This window comes from Stigmatopora argus, chromosome 3, assembly GCF_051989625.1.
Source record: "Stigmatopora argus isolate UIUO_Sarg chromosome 3, RoL_Sarg_1.0, whole genome shotgun sequence".
In the NCBI taxonomy this organism is placed as follows: domain Eukaryota; kingdom Metazoa; phylum Chordata; class Actinopteri; order Syngnathiformes; family Syngnathidae; genus Stigmatopora; species Stigmatopora argus.
Genome location: NC_135389.1, coordinates 8,737,668 through 8,760,502, shown reverse-complemented (window position 1 = coordinate 8,760,502; position 22,835 = coordinate 8,737,668). Strand labels below are relative to the sequence as shown.

The window sequence follows — 22,835 nt, the reverse complement described above, 5'->3', positions numbered from 1 at the left end:
GCTTCAAAGTAATGAATACTGAGCACCTACAATGCATGGTCTCCACTCTTGATTTTCCTTTTGACTTGTTATTTGCACACTCTTCCATCAATAATATCACCTAAGCAGATTGTATCTGATGTATATAGTCCTTTTCCAACCTTCTGTGACTCCAACAATATTTCATCACAACCCACTCTCAAACTTTTCACAACCAAATACAAGGCATTGTATTTTAAGGGTCACACTGGGAACCCTGATTTAGGCTCTGTGATGGAGCCAAACCACTATTATCTCAGGGCCAACTGGTCACAGCAGTGCCTACATACTTGGCAGGCTGGCAACCCTGCCCCCTGTTGACTCGCTCTCACAGCCCCTTCTCAAACAGTAGACTGCCGGCGCCATCTTAATCAGCAAAACGGAGGGCTTATCCAACATGTTACTACAAAAACTGGATTGGACTGGAGGGGCTTTGAAATTAAAACGATATTTAGACCCTGTGAAAAATTATACTGGCTCCTCCTCTTTCTGAACCATCCTCACTACTACTATCAGAGGCACATATGGTGAAGAGGGCACAGAGAAGAAAAAAGGCTGCAGAACAGAGGTCTATGACAGACTGCATATTAGGCGAAGCCTTCTGTCATCTAAAATTGCCCTTTGTCCAATCCTGTCATCCAAGCCAGTGATAAGAAAGACATTTAAGACAGATGGGGTAAAAATACAGGAGCGTTTTATTTTAACAACCTACAATTCATTGATAAACAATTCATTGCCACACTCATTCCTCTCTGCATGATCTTTTCCAAACACAAACTACTGAAGATATGCGATACCAAAAATTCAGTAATAATGCTGTAAAAAGGTTGTTTTTTTTCCTGGTAAAAGAAGAATCTAGTCCGCCATTTGCTGTATTTTCTATACATCAATAAAACAATATTCTTTGTGCCTTGAAAGATAGGTCAAAACTTACAAAAGCATGGCACTCTCAGGGTTGTCTATATTTTTATAAATAACAAAAAATGACTATTTAGCTGAAGCTTTGCACTATATAACTAAAGGACACCAAGTGCACTTCTACTGTATTTTAGAATAAACATTCATTAGGTGGATTTATTGAGGGGACCCTTGAGGATTTGGAATAATTGCAGAGGATTCCGGAGAAGTTACTCCCATGCAAATGAGCTTTTGTTTTGTTATTTGTTAAGTATAAGTTCCATCATAATATTCCGACTATAATTCGCCAAACACAGACTTCCTGGGATAATACTAGTCGAGCGCAAATCTGCATTTCAGTGTCTATTACTGTAATTGTATGCCTGATGCGTTGTGCTGTGGCACCCAGGAAAAATAAAAGCCGTGCATATTTGATCTGACAGCCACAGTGGACCCGTACGGCAAACCCATTGTGTGCAACGACGCACGATGATGATAATTTACACATATTTGATCCGGCTGCCGTTCCATAGCGGAGCACAGCCATTTAGAAAACTAGAATTTAACCTATACTTCACTGATTGTACTCGTCCCCAAAACCTACTTACAAACATAACTGCCCTGTCAGCTTTTTAATTATGTTATTACAAAAAAAGGCAATAATCTGCTGATTGGTGCCACAACAAAAGAATATTTAAGGCTAAGCATGCGTGGTTGGACAGTTTTAAAAAGTAGGGATAGCCACAGTGTTCTATGATGAAGCTTCTATGTTAATGTCACTGCTAATCAGGCTTATCAAATGCTACAGGGATTTTATTACCAAAGAGAATTCCGTCCACTGCTTAGTGCCAGTACATGAAAATTGCAGGACAACTTAGCTTAACTTAGTTATTTTATGTTTTTCTATCAATCCTGAGAATTTGAATCAATCAAATCTTTTAAATGTAACATTTGTATATCTCAATGTTGCATTTTAAACACCTCTACCTTATATAGTATTTTGTTTTTAACCTGTGCTTTGTTTATCTTAATATATTTTTGGGGCATTTACGGATGTCTTGAGTGTCTTGAAAGGCACCTTGAAATAAAATGTATTATTTATATATTATTATTATAATATTTATTATAGTCACGTGCAGCTAAAACGTGCATTTTTTTTAATTGGAGGGATTTAAACATTGATTTGAGTTCAGCTAAATTTAGTTACACAGATGCATTATTTTGATAGAGAATGTTTTGATGTGAGCTTTATTGTGCTCAGGGTTTTTTGCGCTTTTTAAAATTAATTTGATAAAAATGTAAATTTTCCAAACTCCAAACCTTCAGCAGCATTAATTCAGATGACTTTCCTGATAGTGCTGATGCTTGAAATTGACCTCATAAACTCACAAATATAGTCTTCACTTCCTGTTCTGTACAAATAAACTACAGTAATTTTATTAAGAACCAATTCTGGCCATTAGGCTGCCTGTTTCCTTCACTACAATAAAGGGATTATTATCCCAGTAGCATTTATCTCGCTTATCTCTGATACACTGTATACAGCTGTACCAGTAGCTCTGTGCTAGCCTGCAAAACAACAGAACATAATCTGAGGCAATATTAATGACATTGATTGACTGCCTAATTAAATACACATGAATCGCATCACATACTTGGCTGAACAACGTTAGTTATTGTTTTACATTAATTGGTTCCCAGCTCTAGCTCAATGACACAGTTGTTTTCTTTTGTCTTCTTTGTCTACTGGTGTTGCTGAGGTCGCAGTGGGTTCTACTTAAGAATGTTGCGAACAGTTGATTCGGGTGAGCAGGAATCAAAGGAATGGATCAAAGGGAAATTAATTTCACTTTTAAAGTATCCAAATATTGGACAACATTTGATATTGTTATTCATGTTGAGATTTGCCCTACCCAATGAATACATGACAACTATTTTGCACCATGTCGTCCAATTCAGAACTGGGTCATGAACACAGAATAATAATTATGGTATCTAATGCTGATGGCAAACAATGCAGCAATGCTTTAACTTATTTTACCGGCCATAGTCAGTGCAGAACCTAACAGATTACTGTAAAATAGTATTGTTTATATTATTTTATTATTTTTGAATGTTGTGTTGCCCTGCCAGATGTTGACCAATGTATTATTGTTTGCATACATTTTGTGCATGTCTGCTTTCTAACTACTGTAAAGGTGTCCTTGGGTGCATCCTGCTTCTCAGCTCAAAAGGATCACTGACGTTTCTGCTCCTCCCTGACATTTGTCATTGCAACCCCGCACAACTGAACGATACTATACTGTCGTCTCATTTAGTAGAGTGTAATATAAAATACCTATGATGGATTATACTGAGTAAATACAGTAAAAAGGTTTTTAGGCCTTCCTGACGTTTTAAATGAAGACACTGACTGGTGGGAGCAGGCAAGAGAGACAGAAACAAACAGCCAGAGCAATACAGAATGACAAGATACACAGCGAGAGACCTCTGACCTGGCCGCCAGAAAAACACTATTTTTGGCTAGGCTGGCTCAGAGAGTCAGTATTAAATCCCAGCTGTCAAGGGAAATTTAATTTAGTGTTTTAATGGCCAAAGTGGAGCTTGTTGTGGTAGGGTGCAAAACCGGCTGATTATTCAGCACAAGCTATTATGATCGCTTTCAGACAGTTTTTGGAAGAAAATATAACTCCGTATAACCAGGCACTGGATGCCGTTCTCAAGGACAACCAAGACACACTATTTTCAGCTAAATCCTGGTTCTCTGGTGAAATGTAGCACTTTGAGGCGGATAGACTGGTACAAATCCCTCTTGTAATGTCAAGTGAAGAAATTGTTACATTGTCATATTGTGTTGACTTCTAAACAAGGTGGAACAAATATAAATATTCCATTGTTTACTTTTACAAGATATTTACTGATGACCAGAAAATATATTTTCCCCCCACAATATAGGGAGAAATTCAAAAACATTACAAAATTGAAGGCAAAAAAAGACACACATTGCATCCCAAAGAGCAAGAAGGAATGGCAAAGAACAATATCCAAGGGGTGATGTATTTTGCACACAGATTAACAATCCATTATTCATTGGTGCCTCAGATTTCAGTGCATCAACTCAAACATAGTCGTAACCCTATTCTACCATGTCAGAGCCTCCGATGCATTGCACACACAATGTCTTATCTTTGCACTGGGATCGAGCTTTCTATCTGTCCAGAAAGCAGGTCAATGTGAGAAGCACTTGTAAAGCTACACGTAGTGAACAAGTCAGCCCAACAAAAACCTGTACTGCACCACAAGTAGGAGCACAAGAAAGGCAACATTACAGCATATTGCTATAATTACAATGCGGGCTGTTATTTCTGATTAACAAAGCTATATAGCTTGTTAGTGTTGCAAGGGTGGTAGAGAAGATCTCTAGTGGAACACACTGGCTTTCTAGTCAATTGCAGTTTAGACGAACAGCCATTTACTTACACAAATTGTCCCATACGAATAGTTATTTTTTGTTTAATTGAAGCTAACGTGTTTGTTTTGGAAAAGTGCGAAAATCAGAGTACACATGGAAAACTTATTGAAAAATGGGGAGAACATGAAATTACATACCAGAAGAGAGAACTGTGATACGCTAACTTAAAAGTGCTCGGAAAGTATCATACCATTGAACCTCCTGCATACAATTTAAAAATGCAGTATTCCAGCTCAAAATCATAGAAGACGTATTTAGAAAATTAAAAAAATGTGTCCAATGCAATCCATCCATTTTAAAGTTCTGCCTGAGCTTTTCTTTTGTCGGTTTACATGCATATAAACACACATACCCCTACTCACACACAATGCCTATCATCACATGAGTGGATGAATGGCACATTAGAAAACTTTGACAATATGCTGCACTGATGTGAATTATGCATTCTCAGAGTGTGCTGTTTGCTACCTGTGTGCTAGTGTGAGTCCGTGGGTGTGCGCGTGTGTTCTGCTGTGGAATGGAAATGTTTGAGTGAGACAATAAAAAAAGAGAGTAGAAACATGTCACATCGAGATAGAGATAAAATACAAAAAAGAGGTTTTGAGCACAAACTACACAGACAAGACAGATTCCGTATTTGGCCAGCCAAAAAAATCTCGCCAGAGCAGGAACATTTCTATTTAAAACAAATCAATTCTTAGAGGACTGAAATTCTTCAGAAACATTATCCATATTTCTATCAGAGCTATGTTTGAGTTAATTTCTCTCTTTCTGTTATATATGAACCACAGTATTTTGCTAATATAGATGTATGCTAATAAACCGAACTTCACAGTAACCTGCAGGGTTCAAAGGTGAGGAAAATAGTAGCTGTTAATTGCCTAAAATTTACGGTATTAGTCTTCATTTCCGCTGGAGTAACTATTAATGAATGTTTTTATCTATTGCTGTCATACATTGGTGATCCTACTTCGGGGTTTTCCGATTAGCGCGGCCATGTCTGGTCTACATTATCCGTGAAATTCAAGGGACTACTGTAGTTCCACTGGTGAATGTCCTTGTTTACTGGATTCGCAAAGATCTGGGCAATAGGTGTTGCATTAAGTGGGCATCCACTTCAGGTTGTTCTACTGGCAAATTGGATCATCTTGACATAATAGTAGGACAGTAACAAGAAAAGTTATAGGCAAAAGACACGGATCATCTCCATAATGAATGCACGATGGAACAATAGGATGCCTACAGTTGTCTTCTATAGACACTTGTGAAAGGCCCATCATAACATTACCCATATCAATGTACAAAATCCCCAAGGATTTCGGCACTAAAACAAACTACTATAAGGATGGCAGGAAGTGTTTCATGGCGCTACTTGCATAAGATACAGTAACCTAGGCCGCATTGAAATCCGTCAAATGTCAATAGCTTCACGGTAACAAAATTCTGAAGGATTCCTTCTCGCTTGATAGATGGAGCTTGTGTATTCTGACAGTTTTGTTGCACTTTCGGCCCTCCATCACACCACCTACTGATCCCTTAGCAATAGCAATGACACCCGATTACTGACAACGGTCTCTCAAGCCTGGATCGTAGAAGCATTTACAGAAAATGTTAAGTAAATTGCAAATTACACTGGACTTACACCAGATATATCCCACTTTTGTGCAGAATCTGCGTCTCTTGCCGCGTCAAGTACGCATGCATGCAATGGCTACTGAATTTGATCTCTCACATCAATGCACTGAGCACTTACGATATCGACAATTCATGCCAGAACACTTCAACTCAAGTTTTTCAGCGAGCCTGAAAGGCTTCTTTTAGGGATGCTACGCTTTCCCAAATGGCAACTAAAGAGTCTGCTCAAATGTCATTCCAATTATGCATTCAGGGATGCTATGCCCACACAGTTGTAAACAGAAGCCACTGTACCACACACAGACATCTGATGTGTGGATCTTCTACAATGTGTATAAGAGTAAAAGGTAAATTTATAGCCTACAGCAAATCATGAAAACAGGACAATTCAAGGGCTAAAAGGATAACACAAAAAAATATTGAATTCATTTGACTATGACCACTGTCCATCAGAGGTTGAGGAAATGGGATTGCTTTACCCGTTCTCTCATTTGGAGTCTTGATATGTGCTTACCTGAATGTAACGATTTTACAGATATAGCTCTACCAGAGCTGTACAAGACAATTGTCTACTACTAAATCTAAAACTTAATGGGAGTTTCACAGTCTTATATGGATTTGCTTTTTCTTATCCAAAGCAAATGCACTTCAATTTCACTTAGGGTGCCCTTGTTTTTTTTAATTTCTTTATTTTGAGGTGTGGTAGACTATCTTACAGTTATCATTAGAAAGGAAATGGACCAATATTACTTTGAATACTAAGCAAGAAAGCCACTATAGTGTCTATCATCACAAAATAACAATACACAAGTTGATTTCTAGAAACTACTGAATACTTTACTGGCATTGAATGCAATGAAACCGGGATTTTACACCTTTTTTAAATGTGATATATGATCTAAGCAGTGTCCATCTGCTATTGTGTTTATTTGATTATTTTACAGCATATCCTTCTAGTAGAGAATCGGGATGAGTAAGTTAGATCTGGTCATGACTGGGTTACTAATTGGTTGATTTTTCTGGTTTACTTGTTAGGAATTTTACATTGCATAGTATTTTAAAAAGTTTACACATTTTGTTCAATCCAGATAATTTTACGGGGGCTAGCTAACAGCAATAAATATTTTTAACTCATGCATGTGCCATGTGTTGGTTTCGTGATCGGCAGATTTAAATCACAGATGACTGGAACTGGAATACGAAACATAAATGCCCTACCCGACTATTCCTAATAGGTTTCACGCAATGCCATGAAAAGCAGTCAGTGGGTAAATGGTATCACTACCGTGCTTGAAAGAATGCAGTTATACTCGATTTGTTGTCCAGGGACTTCCTCCATTGGCAGCATTGCATGGCTTTGGTTCAGTAAACAATTCAAAAGAGGGCATAATTTTTGGCATTCAACCGATGATGTATTGTCCAAGCATTGTTATTCAGGTACTAATATGATATAGTCTAAGGTGCTTAAATAGTGATGAATATAAGAGTACAAAGTGTTTATACTGTATTACTGTTACAGTATTTTTTTTCTTTTGCAGTATACTTTCATTGCTTGCTTTGAATGCAAACACACACACAAACAACAAACACAATCTGAAAATTACGCCATGTGGGTCCACTTTTAGGGAAACTCGTGTAAATTTTTTATGAGGAAATGCAGCTCCTTCCCTACCTTAATTTTTTTTCTATGCTACATCCTCCAACAGTGATTCCCTGACTTTATGAGGAAATGCAGCTCCTTCCCTACCTTCATTTTTTTCTATGCTACGTCCTCCAACTGTAATTCCCTGACACATCCCTGACTGGCTTTGCTCATTTGTTTGACCGTGTGAAGGGCAAACTACTCCGACAGATAGGCTGATAAGACATCCTCCAATGTCTCCAATTCCTTCTCTGTCAGAGTTGTCCCCTAGGTCTCCACCTGCATTTATACCATAAAAAAGGAAGCCAAAAACTGCTATTCATTTCAATGTAATGGAATCTGCTTTCAATGACCAATTGAGAATTAAAACAAACATTAAGGAAAGATTAATTCATTCACTTTATGAATCACTTATCCTCACGAGGGTAGTGAGGAACAAGGAAACAGTTAATAAATCTGATCAATTGTAATTATTTTAAACTTTAAGACATACTAATCACAAAATAATTAAATGTATTGTAATGCAACTTAGGAGACCCCGGCAATTGAGTGGTTAGCGCGTCGGCCTCACAGTTCTGGGGTCCTGGGTTCAAATTCAGGTCGGTCCACCCGTGTCTAAAGTCTGCTGGATAAACTGAGAGTAGAATAGTGAGATTCAAATGAGCAAAATCTTGCCAGGAATTGTAGTGATTGTAAACTAGTGGAAATATATCTCTGTGTGTATGAATAACATTATAGTCTGAGGGGATTTTTTGCCTATGGTAGTGGTATTGGGCTCAGTAGTTGCGTTTCTGTTGGATTATTTTTCCAACATTATGCTTCCGTATTATTTCATTCAAAGATCACGTGTGATTACGGTGTTGTAATCGTATACACGTGCATATTGTAAGGTAATAATCCTTGTCTGAGCCTTGTGTGAGAATAATGCACACATTTACAGGGGATACCACGACAAACATTGCCTAGTCCCAACGCCTTGATTGCTACGATGCCTAATATATTCCACTCAGTCGACATAAAAATTCTCCGTACTGTGCAAGGACAAAATATAAATCTATTACTACTGTTAAGGTTTGTATTGTGTGGTGGGGTGGTGAGAGGTGACGGTTGTGTCCGCCCGCATTTGGCTGCAGCCGTGGCATCACACTGTGATTATGTAATTTCATATCTATGCATAAATCGGCAAAAATATCAATCTTTAAATCAGGCCTTAAAACGCTATTGTTTTCCAGTTTAACCCTAACTGTCCTTACTGATCAAAATCCGCAGTATACAATTTATATCCATATTATTCATGCTTTAGGGACACCCTAAATTATTAGTTCTTTCTTACTTCCTGGTTCAATCCTTCTTGTTTTTAATTGATTGTTAACTGTATTTTGGAGGTAATTGCGTCGCTGAAAATAGTCATCATAGTTAGCCTGGTTTCCCTAAAAATATTTGTTCCCTAAAGATTGACTATTAAACTAGCTATGGGAACTCAAACAACATACTCAAGGCCCTATAATATGGCAACCCTTCTCTATTGTAATAGCCTACACTGTAAAACAATGTCATCAGGAAAATAAAGTTCTCAATATTGAAAAATTCTTCCTAATGGTTCAAAACACTTGTGTTCATTAATTGCAAAAAATGTTGTTCAAAGGCATTTAGTCAAATGCATCTCCTTGGTACACAATAAAATCGCACAAAGCTGTGAAGTCTAGCTCTTCCCAACCCTGTAGTACTTCTCTGGGAAGTTATTTTCCACAACTACATTTTTGTGTAATATGGAGGACGAAATTGAGAGTAGTTATACCTGGGAGTGTGAAAAGTGTAAGGGTTAACCTTGGCCAAGGGCAGTTGCATATCACCTTGCAGTCCAGCCTTGCTGCCATCTGCTCCAAAATGGAGCTCATAATACTGGTTGAACAATAAATTACATATTAAATCTTAGTTTGGGTTATAGGGCTTCTTGCCCATAAATGTAAAGTAGATTAAAATTGTTTTATGCTGAATGTATCTAGAACATGTGTTTATTTTGACTGCTGTTCCCTATTTTACACAGGGGTGGCCAAGTCCGGTCCTCGTGAGCCCCGATCCAGTCTGTTTTCCATATCTCCCTCCTGTACCACACCTGAATAAAATGATCAACTCATCAGCAAGCTGCCCAGAAGCTTGAAACTGATGCAGATTATTTGATTCAGGTGTGGTGGTGGAGGAAGATATGGAAAACAGACTGGATAAGAGCTCTCGAGGACCGGACTTGTCCAGCCCTGCTTTAACATATAATGTTGTATAGGCAGTCCGGTGGACGAGTGGGGGGAATGGTTAGCGCATCGGCTTCACAGTTCTAGGGTCAAGAGTTCGATGCCAGGTGGGTCACTGTGTGGAATTTGCATGTTCTCTCTGGGCTTGCATGGGCTTTCTCCTGGTACTCCGGTTTCATCCCATTTTCCAAAAACATGCAAAATAGGCTGGTTGGACAATCTACATTTTTAAATTAATTTTTTTTTAAGTTTGTCTCCTCGTGCACTGTGATTGGCTGGCCACCAATTCAGGGTGTGCCCTCCCTGGTGCCCGGAGTTAGCTGGCATGGGCTCCAGCACCTCCGTGAATATAAGCGGTTCGGAAAATGAATGAATTAATGTATCTATAAAATGTATTTTAGTTTTAAACCAAATGCACCCAAAAAATTATAGAGTTATAACACGCACATGAGCCTCAATCTGGCAAGAGCCGTGTGCTAGCTCTATGCATCTTTTGAGTGCAACGTAGTATGCAAGATAAATAATGCACATGCAAAATGGAAACTAATGTACCATGCTTAGGATACATAATGCACCTAACAGCAACAATTAACTCTTTGCTAACAAAGTCCTTGTTTAGAACACACTGCAGTACACTGCACAAGAATACGCAAAATATTCACAAATGGTGTTTAGAGCTTTTCTGTGTACTACGGTGTGAACCCAGTGTACAAATAAAAAAAGAGTGTACGCACTAAAAAAAATCTTGTTCTGTGGGTAAAAGTTGACCTTAAATGGGAGTGAACAGGCAAGCAATCAAAAGGCACAAAGGACCACTTTCCTTTGACATATAAAGTCACCACTAAGTGTGAGTCATGGAATTTGGAAGATGGTTTTATGATGGTCAGATTTAGACAAAACGTAAAATTGCCTTTCGGTGCAAAAAAACACAAACAAAAAGTAACGTAATCATTCAGTGTTTACCATTGTGACTTGCAACTTTGATGAGATTAAAGGGGACAATTTGACTGTACAAATGAAAGAACAACCTTTTCCTGGTTTGCACACAAACACACATTCAGAGTAATTTTATATAGATAGTTCGAGACATTTTATCTCGCATATGGAGCAAAAGATACGATCAATTTTTATGCTTCAATCTGGCACACAAAGATGAGAGCGACTAATTGCCTTGCTGGGAAGTCAACGTGACTCACATGTGAAAACACGTCTTTGGTAGACAAGTATAGCTGAGAATCATGCCGGCAAAGGTGAGTTTGTATTGCTATTGAACCTTGAATGTTGTTTGTTAGTATCTAGTTTGGAGAGGGTGACAACGTTTAAGATGGTAGAAGTGAATGGTTGTAAAGAGCCATTAGTTTATTCTTAAATATTGTGCCGCAAAGAAAGTGAACATGGAATGGTATCCTTACCTTCGTCTGGACTCAACTTCATCCTGCAAGCAGAGGGAAAGACAAAATTAAAGTGGGAACAACATGCTAAAAATTATTGTAATGAGCAATGTTCCCTCTAATTTTTCGTTGGTCTGAGCAGAAAGTCAACCTCCCTGAGCGCACTGAGTACCATTGTGAGCGACATCATCGGTACTCGGATGATTCGCCTAAAGACGTTTCGCCGACGGACGTTTGACAGACGGGCAGGTCGCCGAATGGACGTTCCGCCGAATGTTCATTCGGCCGAACGGAGGTTTCGCCGAAACGGGATTCGCGCGCTCGCCCCGCCCCCGGATCGTGTGTGTACAAGTTTTTCAACCTCGGCCCGCGGGCCATATACGGCCCGTTAGGATTTTTAATCCGGCCCGCCGCCGGTGTTGTCCAAATTATAGTAAAAATCAATGTTAGTCTACCATCAATGGCAGCCCGGGAATAAGCACTCTTGGGCGGGCAGATGTAGCAGAACCGAGCCGTAAAATGACAGCAATCGGGTCAAATCCATCCTAAAACAGCATTTAATGATTAAATACAAATACTGGAGCTCTTTGGACATTAGAACCGAGCCCAGGGAAGTGAATTCCTCGGTAAAATGTCGTGATGATATCGCGATGGAGGCAAAAAAACGTCTATATACGTCCATTCGTCAAACGGCTCAAAATGCTCTCAAATTCGGTCAAATCCAGCCAAAAACAGCGTTTAATGATTAAATACAAATACTAGAGCTCTTTGGACATTAGAACCGAGCCCAGGGAAGTGAATTCCTCGGTAAAATGTTGCGATGATGTCGCGATGGAGGCAAAAAAATGTCCATATACGTCCATTCGCCAAACGGCTCAAAATGCTCTCAAATTCGGTCAAATCCAGCTGAAAACAGCGTTTAATGATTAAATACAAATACTAGTATTTGTATTTAATCATTAAACGCTGTTTGAATGAACGTTCATTCGGAGACCTGTCAGTCTGTCAAACGTCGGTTACGACATCATCATTGCTCGCTATGGGCACACCAGTATCACACCTGCCACAAGCAGGTGCATGTTAATGTTCCCTCTAATTTTTCATGTAAAACATGCTGTAAAACACGAACATAAGTGGACAGAGCTACTGCCACTGGCTGCCGCTTTAACGGCGCCATCATGAAGAAAGGGTTAAAAAAAAAAAAAAAAAAAAAAAAATCCGTTTTTTTTTTTTTTACTGCGCGCCATAGGATTGCTGCTGCGCAGAGAAGACGAGAGTAGTGCGCAATTGCGCACGCGCGCAGCTTAGAGGGAACAGTGGGTGCGAGGGGAAATGAAGTAAAATGTAAACAACATAGTAATTCATATTAACTAGGGCTGTTGGAATAACGATTCAAACCTTTTAAATCATTATTAGTAATATTTAATTAAAAAAGGAAAAACATCTCTCAACCTTTCTGGTTACACTTGCAAGGAAAATGCCATGTGACGTCGTCTTAGCCCCCAGTGCATTCTGACGAGCTGCATACTCTTCGGTCCATTTAGCGGCACATAACCAAAACATTCAAAGGTAATCTGATTTAAACAATTGCCATTGAAAGAAAAACACCTGCGTAAGAATTTGCAGTATAAGCATAATAATTTCTTTATAAGGTAAACTGCCGGTGTCCCAGACAAAACAATTTATGAGTCCTTCGTAGATCATTGCGAACTTGCATCCGGGTGGCTGGGTTGCGAGGTCTATCTCCCAGTAAACAGTCCTCGGAGCAAGAACTCAGTGTATTGTTTTATGTCTTTGCGTACTTGTATCTCTCGCTGATCCCAGCTGTCCTGGAGAGCGACCTTGGCGTAAGCGTTTGTCTTCGTTGAAAGCGATCAACACATATATATATATTGTTTAATATAGTTACACATTTAGGATGAGCAAATATATTGATTAATATAGTAAGCATGTATATTATAAGGCTTTATATTCATTGCAAACACATTTATAATAATGATTATTCCATCATTCCCCCCTATATTATAAATTTGCACATGATCCCCTTAATAAAACTTCCTTTCAGCTTTATTCCATTAATTCCAAATGAACATATAGTAACATCCCAGAATGAACCCAACATTCCCCCTTTTTTTATTATATGTTCGTTATTTATTTTATGGCATATTTTTTATATTATATATCATATATTATTTTATGGCTTATCTGGTTTGGCTTTTAAATCTGATGTGAGAATTCTTACTTTTATTTTGCTTTCAGAGAGAATTATTTTACATATATTCTTATGTTTAACAGCCATCTTACTGCTGATTTTTTGACTGTTTCATATAAAATACCTACAAGAGATTTTTTATCAAAAACAACAGAAAATAGTGCTGCAACTCATCATTTTAATGATGGCTTAGCGTGTTATCATTGTTTGTACTGCTCAATAATTTGGTTCAAAAAAAGAAACAAACTTTTTTTGTAATTGCAGAATTTGTTTTTTAGCTTCAAAAACCGTGCACAGCTGAGATACAACCTCTATTGATATCTACAGTGCTTCCCCCGCTGCGGCTGCACAAGAACACTTAAGATACCCTGACTGATGGTAACCTACGACCAAAACAGCAATATGATGTTTAATTTGCAGCCACGGGGCAGTAAATGAGGCTCTTCAGTTTTTAAATAAGAGGTGAGAGAGTATGTTATGTGCTACTGGGTTTAAAAAAAGAAAATCGTATGCAGATATTCTTTGGGCTTCTGGAACAACAAGACTCAGTACACAAGTATCAATGTTAAAATGATTATTATGAGTTTGTGGAGTGTTTATTTTGGCTAGCCAATAGCATGTAATTGCTTATTGACAAGCTTGTCTTTATAGACCCAAATTGCTGGTTGACCATTAATGTTCTTTTACATTTCTAATTAAAACAAAGCCATCGGCAATGTTTGCTTCATCCTAAATACCATCAGAGACAAAGTCAATTTACCCTCGGGGTTAAAAAGTGTTCTTTTTTATATTTGCAGACAGCATTAGTGCCCAATCTTAAAGCAAAGCCAGGGTTGGAAACGAATGAATACAGCTTAACTTTAACGTGTAACGTTTAAAAGTCAAATGACTTTAAGGAACACATCATTTTAAAATCTTTCCTCTGAAAATCTCTTTCTATCCAGAATACCACATTTCTGCAAGGATCACATCTTGAGAGCTGTGGTTGTGTCTACAAAACTGTCTTAACTTGAAGTGAGCAGCGTGAAGAAGAGGTCCATGTTGGAGCATATAACTGCATGAACTACAATCCCATTGTTACTGTTGTTGTTAACCAAGAAAATTTGATTTTAAAGTAGGGCTGCACTCTTACCTTGTGAGTGATTGTTTGTAACAAAGAAAATTTGATTTGAAAGTGAGTCTGCACAAATATTTTTTTTTTACTTCATTTTTTAAAAGAAGTAATTTCTTTCATGATTGCGCACTAACAATGTGGTAATACATGCGTGATGTGTTTAAATGTTCACAATAGTGAGACATAAATGCTGCCCACGTGGCAGTGAAGTGTTATTTAACAACTAGGAAATGTTCAGATATTTAAATGTAATTTGGCAGTAGATCCTGAAAAATGTCTGAGCCAACATCTGATTTGCAGTTTGCGGGCATGGCTGTGCCCACTGACCAATAATACTACTTAAGCAAGAAGCCAGAGAGGTACACAAAGGGCATCTGGGTTAGATTTGAAGCCATTTTGGAGCAAGGGGCATGGCGTAATTGGCTGAGTGGTGGATGAAAAAATAATGTAGATGGCAGAAAAATTACCGTTAAACTATGACTTGATCCTGATTTGTCTGCGAGGGCCTCTACTGTCAGTATAGGACCCATTGTTGACCTGTCCAACAAGAAAAGCTGATGGGTAATATTGGCCACTTCTTCCTGGAGACGCTCAATTTGGACATTGATGTCTGCAATCTTCTCTGCAGCAGATGCCGTCAGCGATGCCTCCTTCAGATCTAGAAGGTGAAGAGTCTTCTTTTCTTCCAGATTTACCAATCTGTGAAGCATATTGAACTGAGTGCTCACATAGGCCTCCAATTCCAGTGCAGACATCTGCGTTATAGTTGAGAGAGCAAATAGTACAGGTAATTAATATTTACCTAGAAAATAATTGGGGTGCAGAAAATAAAAATCAACTTAACAAACAAATACAATTATAAGCCCTGGCGATTTAAAAATGATTCCATCAGTGAATTACTTTGTGCCCATGTCACCCTCAGCTCCGCTACCTTGAGGCTCCCAGCCGTCCAGTCTGCTCAGAGAGCTGTATTTTCGAAAAAAAGAGCGATGATGTTCGCCCAATGCCCACACTTAGAGGTAAATGCAACTTCCACTCCGCTCCTCCGTGGCGTGCAGCCGTCTTACCAGCTCAGAGAGCTCTATTTTCGGATAAGAGCGACGGCATACTCCCAGTGCCCGCCAATTTTGTTCTTCGGCGCTGAGTTGAGTGGCGTGAATTTTGACATTTTATGAACATTTTTTTATTTGGATACTTAACGTGATATACTGCAATAGACTTAAGCTGTGAAATGGCAAAAGATGACAGTATATCGCACGTTGGCCTCCAAATAAATAAAACTACCTATATATTATGAAATAAATTTGATTTGTTTGTTTGATTGATTTTAGCGGCCCGACGGCTGAGTGGTTTGCGCGTCGGACTCACAGCTCTGGGGTCCTGAGTTAAAATGCAGGTTGGTCCACCTGTGTTGAGTTTGAATGTTCTGCCAAGCCTGCGAGGGTTTCCTCCAGGTACTCCAGTTTCCTCCAACATGCCAAAAACATGCATGGTAGACTGATTGGACACTCTAAATTGCCTCGAGGTATGGGTGTGAGTATGCATCGTTGTCCGTCTCCTTGTGCCCTGCTATTGGCTGGCTACCGATTCAGGGTGTTCCCCGCCTCTGGCCCGCAGTCAGTCAGGTTTTTTTTGTCTTATTTTTTTTCCCACAACCAACCCCACTTAAAGCTGCACAAACCATCACTGCTTGGCATCAATACTACAGTGTGTATTGACTGTATTACAGAATTTCCAATTCCAATCTTCAGTTTGTTTGTGTAGTGGGGCATTTTCTATGGATTTGATCAGATCGTGTAAAGGGCCTAAGAGGCTTCTCCACTGATTGCTGTGTTTAGATGGGCATCTAACCTCTAGGAAAATCCTAGTGATTCAAAACTGCTTTCATTTACAGATGCTAGAGGCCACTATGAACTTCTTCAAGTCAAAACATACAGCCACATATCTCCCTCCACCAACACACCTGAATCAAATAATCTCGATCGGTATCAAGCTTCTGGACAGTTTGCTGATGAGTTGATAATTTGATTCAGGTGTGGTAGAGGAGGGAGATATAGAAAACAGACTGGATAGGGACTCTCGAGGACCGCATTTGGCCACCCCTGCATTAGACAGTTCTTTAACAAGTGAATGATATTTTATAACACTAAGGGCATCCTGATGATGCTGTGGATAATTAATAGTTTGAAGTTAATCCCCTGGAGGTAAACATCATGCATCCCATCTGTATATGGAGACCGAAAAGGCCCTTTCTACCATAACAGGCCATCTGTTTGGCTTTCAAAGAAATTAAATAGCTTACTGCCATTCCTTCTTAATCTACCGACTTTCCCACTGAGGATCTCTTTAGCTATAACACATTACTTACTTATGTATATGTGTATATTCTGTGCTGAGTGGAAGACCCTTATTGGTCTATCTCTCATTAGAGGAAACTCTTACAGGACTTCGGTTCTGGTGGTCCACACAGCACTTACCTTTCAGCACTAACACATTTTAGGAGGAAAAAAAATGAAACATTCACCAAGTAAACTGAACCAAACATGCAAAACCAAAACAGTTCAATATATCTACGTGAACCATTACCCCTAATATATAAGTACCTCCACCTCTAATATATAACTACATCTTCCTTCCCTACCTTCACTACAGCGGTCTCTCTAAAGACCATTTTCACTTGGTAAGAACTCTGTATGCCAACATACAAACCAAATACAAAATAAAACATTAAATGTAAGCATACACCATTATCTTTAATATGTACAAGAAAATGTCAAAAATGCTAAGACACTGAACTAAAGAAGCCTTACAAGATTGGGGTCAGCCTTTACAACCACTCAAGCTCTCCCTTTTCACTTTGGATGAATCTAAGTGGAAAGAAAGCAGTAGACATAAATCTTTGAAGACAACTGCTCCGTCCATTAGCCAAGCCACAACAGGAATCTTAACATAAATCTAATCACCCTTATTATCTTATCTGTCATGATGTGGCACATTCTTTCACTACTACAACCAATCTCTTAGACCACCTTGACGTACATCGATCTCTCTGCCCTCTCAGCGAGTTCTTGTTGCCTCAGCGACAAATGGAGCCTGGGGGGGGCAGATTTGGGGCCTTAACACTATTTTCAAAATTATTTTGGGAATCAAACATTTTTATCATCCAAATGCAAGGTTTGCGGAAAAAAATCTACATTATTCTTAAAATACACAGTGAAGCTACAATTGATCACGGTTCTTGAATTGTTATTAATGTCATCGAGTAAATCTTTAGACGCAAAAATAAACATCATTTTTAAAGTTTTGGGTTTTTTTTTAGTTGTTTTTTAAATAACCATTGATTGGTTTCACTAAAGTTTAAGTAGCCAGGCAAGCCACCACCTTTGGGAAAGATACTGATTCATTCAATTAAAATTCTGTGAGCAGTGCCAGTGCTACAGACCTACAACGCAATGGGAGTTGGGGGCTGAGAGGAAACGCAAGAGCAGATAGGATAGGACAAAGTAAAAGAGGAAAATACATTAAAAAATAAAAATAAAATAAAAATTCCCCTCATCCTTCCCCTAGTTCTTCTGCAGCCTACTCTCCAAAAGACAACATGTGTTTTTGCAGCTAGTGGTAGTTTTATAAGGAGGGGGAAAACATTTTCTGAGCTATACCGGGTTGCCAAATGGGTTGAAAGAAGCTTTGAAATGTACAATTCTCTTTTATGTGAATAATGTCGAAAACTTTAGCTTGTGTTTTGTTAAAGTCTGTGATAATTTAATACTTCATGCAGCCATTTCCTCCTAACTCCAACTTGTGCAACTTATATTTGGCTCTTTTACAAGGACTCTCACACACAGACCTTTCCTTACTAGGAGCTGTCACTCTAATGCTCTCCTGCCATGCATAACAATTTAAGGGCTGACATTTGAGTGCAGAGAGGACATGCTGACAAATCAACATAATATTGCTACTATTGCCCAGTAAGGAAGCTGGAAAATAAGTTTCAGCCAGCACACTGCACCTCGACAGTACACAGTAAACGCATATGCTTGATTAATGTATAGACAATCTTTGGGGCAGCACTGAGATGTCAGAATGATAAGATGCAAATTTAGCTGTGTTGTCAGCTGCCAGTTACTCAAATTAACCTTCTACAATATGCTGCTGCACTTAGGTCAAATCTCTGCAGGCACTTAACAACGCTCCTATGTTCTCATGATTTCCGCTGGGTTCAGACCCAGTTACCAGAGGTGGCTGACAGAGCGGCTATACAGATGGTCTCAATGATGGATGACACCCTGTGATTGCCATAGCTGTACCTGTCCTTGAAGCTCAACTTGACATTGAGCAACAAGGACACAGGCACATTTTACTTGCAAAATATGTCCCATGATGAAAATTACACATATTGCAAGGTTATGATTTTTTTTAAACATGGTTCCTTCTGTTATAAAATGGCAAGCCGTTGATAATGTATACAACACAAGAGTCAGAAGCAGGAATAGAAATGAACAAAGATTTTATCAAACACGGGGAACACACCAAAGAAACTGCAAGTATGACAGAATGGAACACACCAAAGAAAATGCAAGTATGACAAAATGGAACACACCAAAGAAAATGCTAGTCTGACAAAATACAACAAAAGTAGCACGACCGAGTCGGCGATTAAACAAGGAAGAAACACAAATGGCCAGAAAAAGTCAAAACTACGGTATCACTAGATCTATGTGGTTAAATGAGGAGTGAAAAACTAAGGTCATTGAGGGCCTTATCCAGCCTGTTTTCCATATCTCCTTCCTCTAATACACCTAAATCAAATGATCAAGCTGTCCAGAAGCTTGCTAACGATCCTGATAATTTGATTCATGGGTGCTGGTGGCGGGAGACGTGGAAAACAGCGTGGATAGAGGCCCTCAAGACCAGAGTCTGGCACCCTGAGGTAAATCAAAAACGGCACAACCGAGTCGGCGAGTAAATTAAGAACGCAAAGTACCAAAATAATCACAAGTAATACAACCATGTGAAGGCAGGAGTACTCGGAAGGAATATTGGGCGCACACAGCGGTAAACAAGGCAGTTGTCTGTCTGACACCTACAGCTCAACACCAGTGAAATTAAAGCCTTTGTAAAGACTTTTTAATGTTGTTTCAAATTCAATTTCAGATCAACTTGATAGAAAGACAGATTGAAAAAATGAAAGAAAAAAATCATGGAATCAAGTAATTTGGTCTAGTTGCTGCAAAACGTCCCCGCCTGCGGTTGCAGGACATATGGTACCTAGAAGTGGACCATTTTATTATAGTACCACAAAATAAAATAAAAATATATTTTTAAAATCAGAAACTCAATGCCTTTTACAGATTATGCAGGAACCCTGTTTATTCTGTGTAAACAGTCTTCACAATATTACTTCCTTCAATATCCAAATGATTGCATCAATAATTACAGTGTTAAAATCTATGGTACTCGGTCGTTTGGTCGCCCGGAAGGTTATTGATAATTACCATTTAAATCGTTGCTCAAATTCCCTAAATACAAACTGCAAATTACTATTTAGTCATACTTAATGCCCTAGTAATTATTAGGCTAAAGAAAAGCTCCAAATTTGCTGGACTTTTATTGTTTTTTGTTGGAGAACTTGTTAAGACCCTGACTCACGTAGCTTCTTAAAGGGACAACGCATGTACATACAAACTCTTATACACTCACACGTCGGCTCAGTGAAACTGCTCATGGCCATTGATGGCTTTTATTGATGCGTAGATCGTGTTGTTTTACCTTGTTTTGTCGCTGGTCTCTTTGTCGCCTGTCTTTTGGTCGCCGGTCTTTTGGTCGCCCGTTGTTTGGGTCCGGGCGACCAAAAGACCGGCGAACAAACCACCGCACACGAAAATCTATTATGGGAAGGTACCCTAAGAGGTTTCGCAGATAAATATTCTCTTAGTTGTACATTTATGACAGTCACAACAGGATACAGTGTAGGAAAATCTTAAATTACATTCATTTTATTTAAAACAATATTGCTCTCCTCTAAGGTTATAAATTAAAAACATTTAGTATTTCAGGATAAGGATGAAGCATTGTGATTGTCACTTCAATGGCTCTGCATATTGAAAACTAAAACAAGGATCTTGCTTCTTGACTGTCTTGGTGTCTGTGTAAAGTTGATCTATTCCAGTCATACTTATATTGCATTCATCACTATAGAGCGTGGCGTACTGATGAGTTACAAAAGCTGAAATAATTTCACCTTGACAACCAACGATAAATTGCTGTGCAGCAGCACTCTATTTTCCTAGTACCATTTTATTTCGTTTTTTTTTTTTTTTTAAATCTAATTGAGCATACTGATTATATGGTGCCTGATCAAAATAATATCTGTGACCAAAGCGCTTTACACCCTTTTTTCACCCTTTAAAGAAAAAATTCTATTCAAATTGAAGGCGAATGCCAAGCAAAGCTCAATAAGACTCGGTGAGTTGTAGTGACTGACTTTACGTAGCCAATAATTTGATTCATTCGTGGTAACCACTATCAAGCAGGGTATTCCGATCAAAACTTTCTTTATAGTCGTATTGGGCATCTAAACTAGTATTGAAGTAGAACACGTATGGTCAAATTCTATGTTTGTTTGTGTATGTATATATATATATATATATATATATATATATATATATATATATATATATATATATATATATACACATACATACACACATACATACATGCATACATACATACATACATACATACATACATACATACATACATACATACATACATACTAATTTACATACTAATTTTTAACAACATCTTAAAAAAAAGATAGATAGATCAGACGCTATGAGAAATCTGAGAAGTCTGAAATAGCAGTAATACACAAAAAGGGTACTCATCCTACAGTCGAGTCATAATTAATAACTGTAAATTGCCCCTGTTGTAAGAATGGTAAACATCAGGTACTACATAATATCAAAACTTTCTGTCCATCTATTCCATTTACATTTGAATTGAATATTCTGCTTTTGAGCACTGTTTAAAATACATAACACACACTCCGCTAATTCTGTGATTCAATTAACTGATTCTGGTCCACAAGGGTTTAAGGCACGGCTCGAGAAAATCAGGTTAAATGTGTTCTCTTCTATTCTATCTAAAACAATGTCAGAATCTATCTTAATGTGGACGTCTAAGGGTGAAATCAGTGATCAAATATTAACCCCCAGTTCTCTTATGAAATTACATTTGCATGGAAGAAATTCAGGCATGTGCTAGTTCGTTGATGGTTTACCAAGATAAATATATAAACCAGGGGGTAAAATATGGCTCTGCACACCAGTGACATAATCCACCCCTAATTACTAACTCTCCATTGTGGTTGTCTTTGCCACTGCAGCATTGCCACTGATTCCCAAATGAGAAATAACTCGATCAAGACACACCATTTACATGATGCAAAAATGATATGATCGTAGTCTCACTGAAAATAAAAGCCTTATTACTCCAAGCCTTTAATAGGAGTCTAACAGCAATACATTCATTATCCATACCACTTATCCTCATGAGGGTTGTGGGGGTTGCTGGAGTCTATTCCATCTAACTACACTAAATTTGTGTAATGATTTATTTACCTGATAAAAAAACAAACTATGCTGGATATTTCTCATTTCCATGACACATGGCATTAATATGCATTGTGCAATGCTGCTTAACCAGCATTTTTGTTCAGCGTAAGTATACTCAAGAGGAGGATGATTCTTTTTTCATTTCCTCAATTGCTCATATAACCTTTTTAATTTCACAAAGCTAAAGCCAAAAAGTGGTGCTGAAGTATCATAACCTTGTTTTCCCTCTCTGCATAAGCTCTAAAGGTACAAATAAAATTGGCTTTTTGTACACTATTTAGTTATTGAGATATTTGGACTCACCTCTGGATTCGTCCATTTTTTTGAGATCTGTTCTTCCATCTTTTGTGTGCAGTCAAGCAGGTCACATCCCGGTCTATTCTACATCACAAGCACAAACAGCAGATGCAATGACTTATGGATTGGTTGCTATTATTAATAGTATTATTACATACAATACAAACTGAGATCTGTGAAACTCAATTTTAGGATCACTCAAATTTCACTAACTGCAATTGTTTCTACAATACATTTAACATCATAATGTGGAAGGTAAGAAAAGTTCAAGAGCAGATACAGAAAAACTGCA

At 38.3% G+C, this 22,835-nt stretch overlaps 1 protein-coding gene across 3 annotated transcripts in view; it reads right to left on the bottom strand.

The window, feature by feature from the left end:
- Positions 1-22,835, bottom strand: part of trim44 (tripartite motif containing 44) — a 39,022-nt gene that overhangs the window by 11,400 nt on the left and 4,787 nt on the right. Inside the window, exons 3-6 of one of the 3 annotated variants that reach the window (XM_077596745.1) lie at positions 22,550-22,627; positions 15,098-15,385; positions 12,757-12,833; positions 11,326-11,348 (exon numbers count right to left, since the gene is read on the bottom strand). In XM_077596745.1, the coding sequence (XP_077452871.1) occupies positions 12,765-12,833; positions 15,098-15,385; positions 22,550-22,627 (435 nt within the window). In that variant the 3' untranslated portion in view covers positions 11,326-11,348; positions 12,757-12,764. Of the gene's footprint in view, positions 1-11,325; positions 11,349-12,756; positions 12,834-14,075; positions 15,386-22,549; positions 22,628-22,835 lie in introns of those variants that run through there. The other 2 variants (XM_077596743.1, XM_077596742.1) reach the window with 2 other exon arrangements.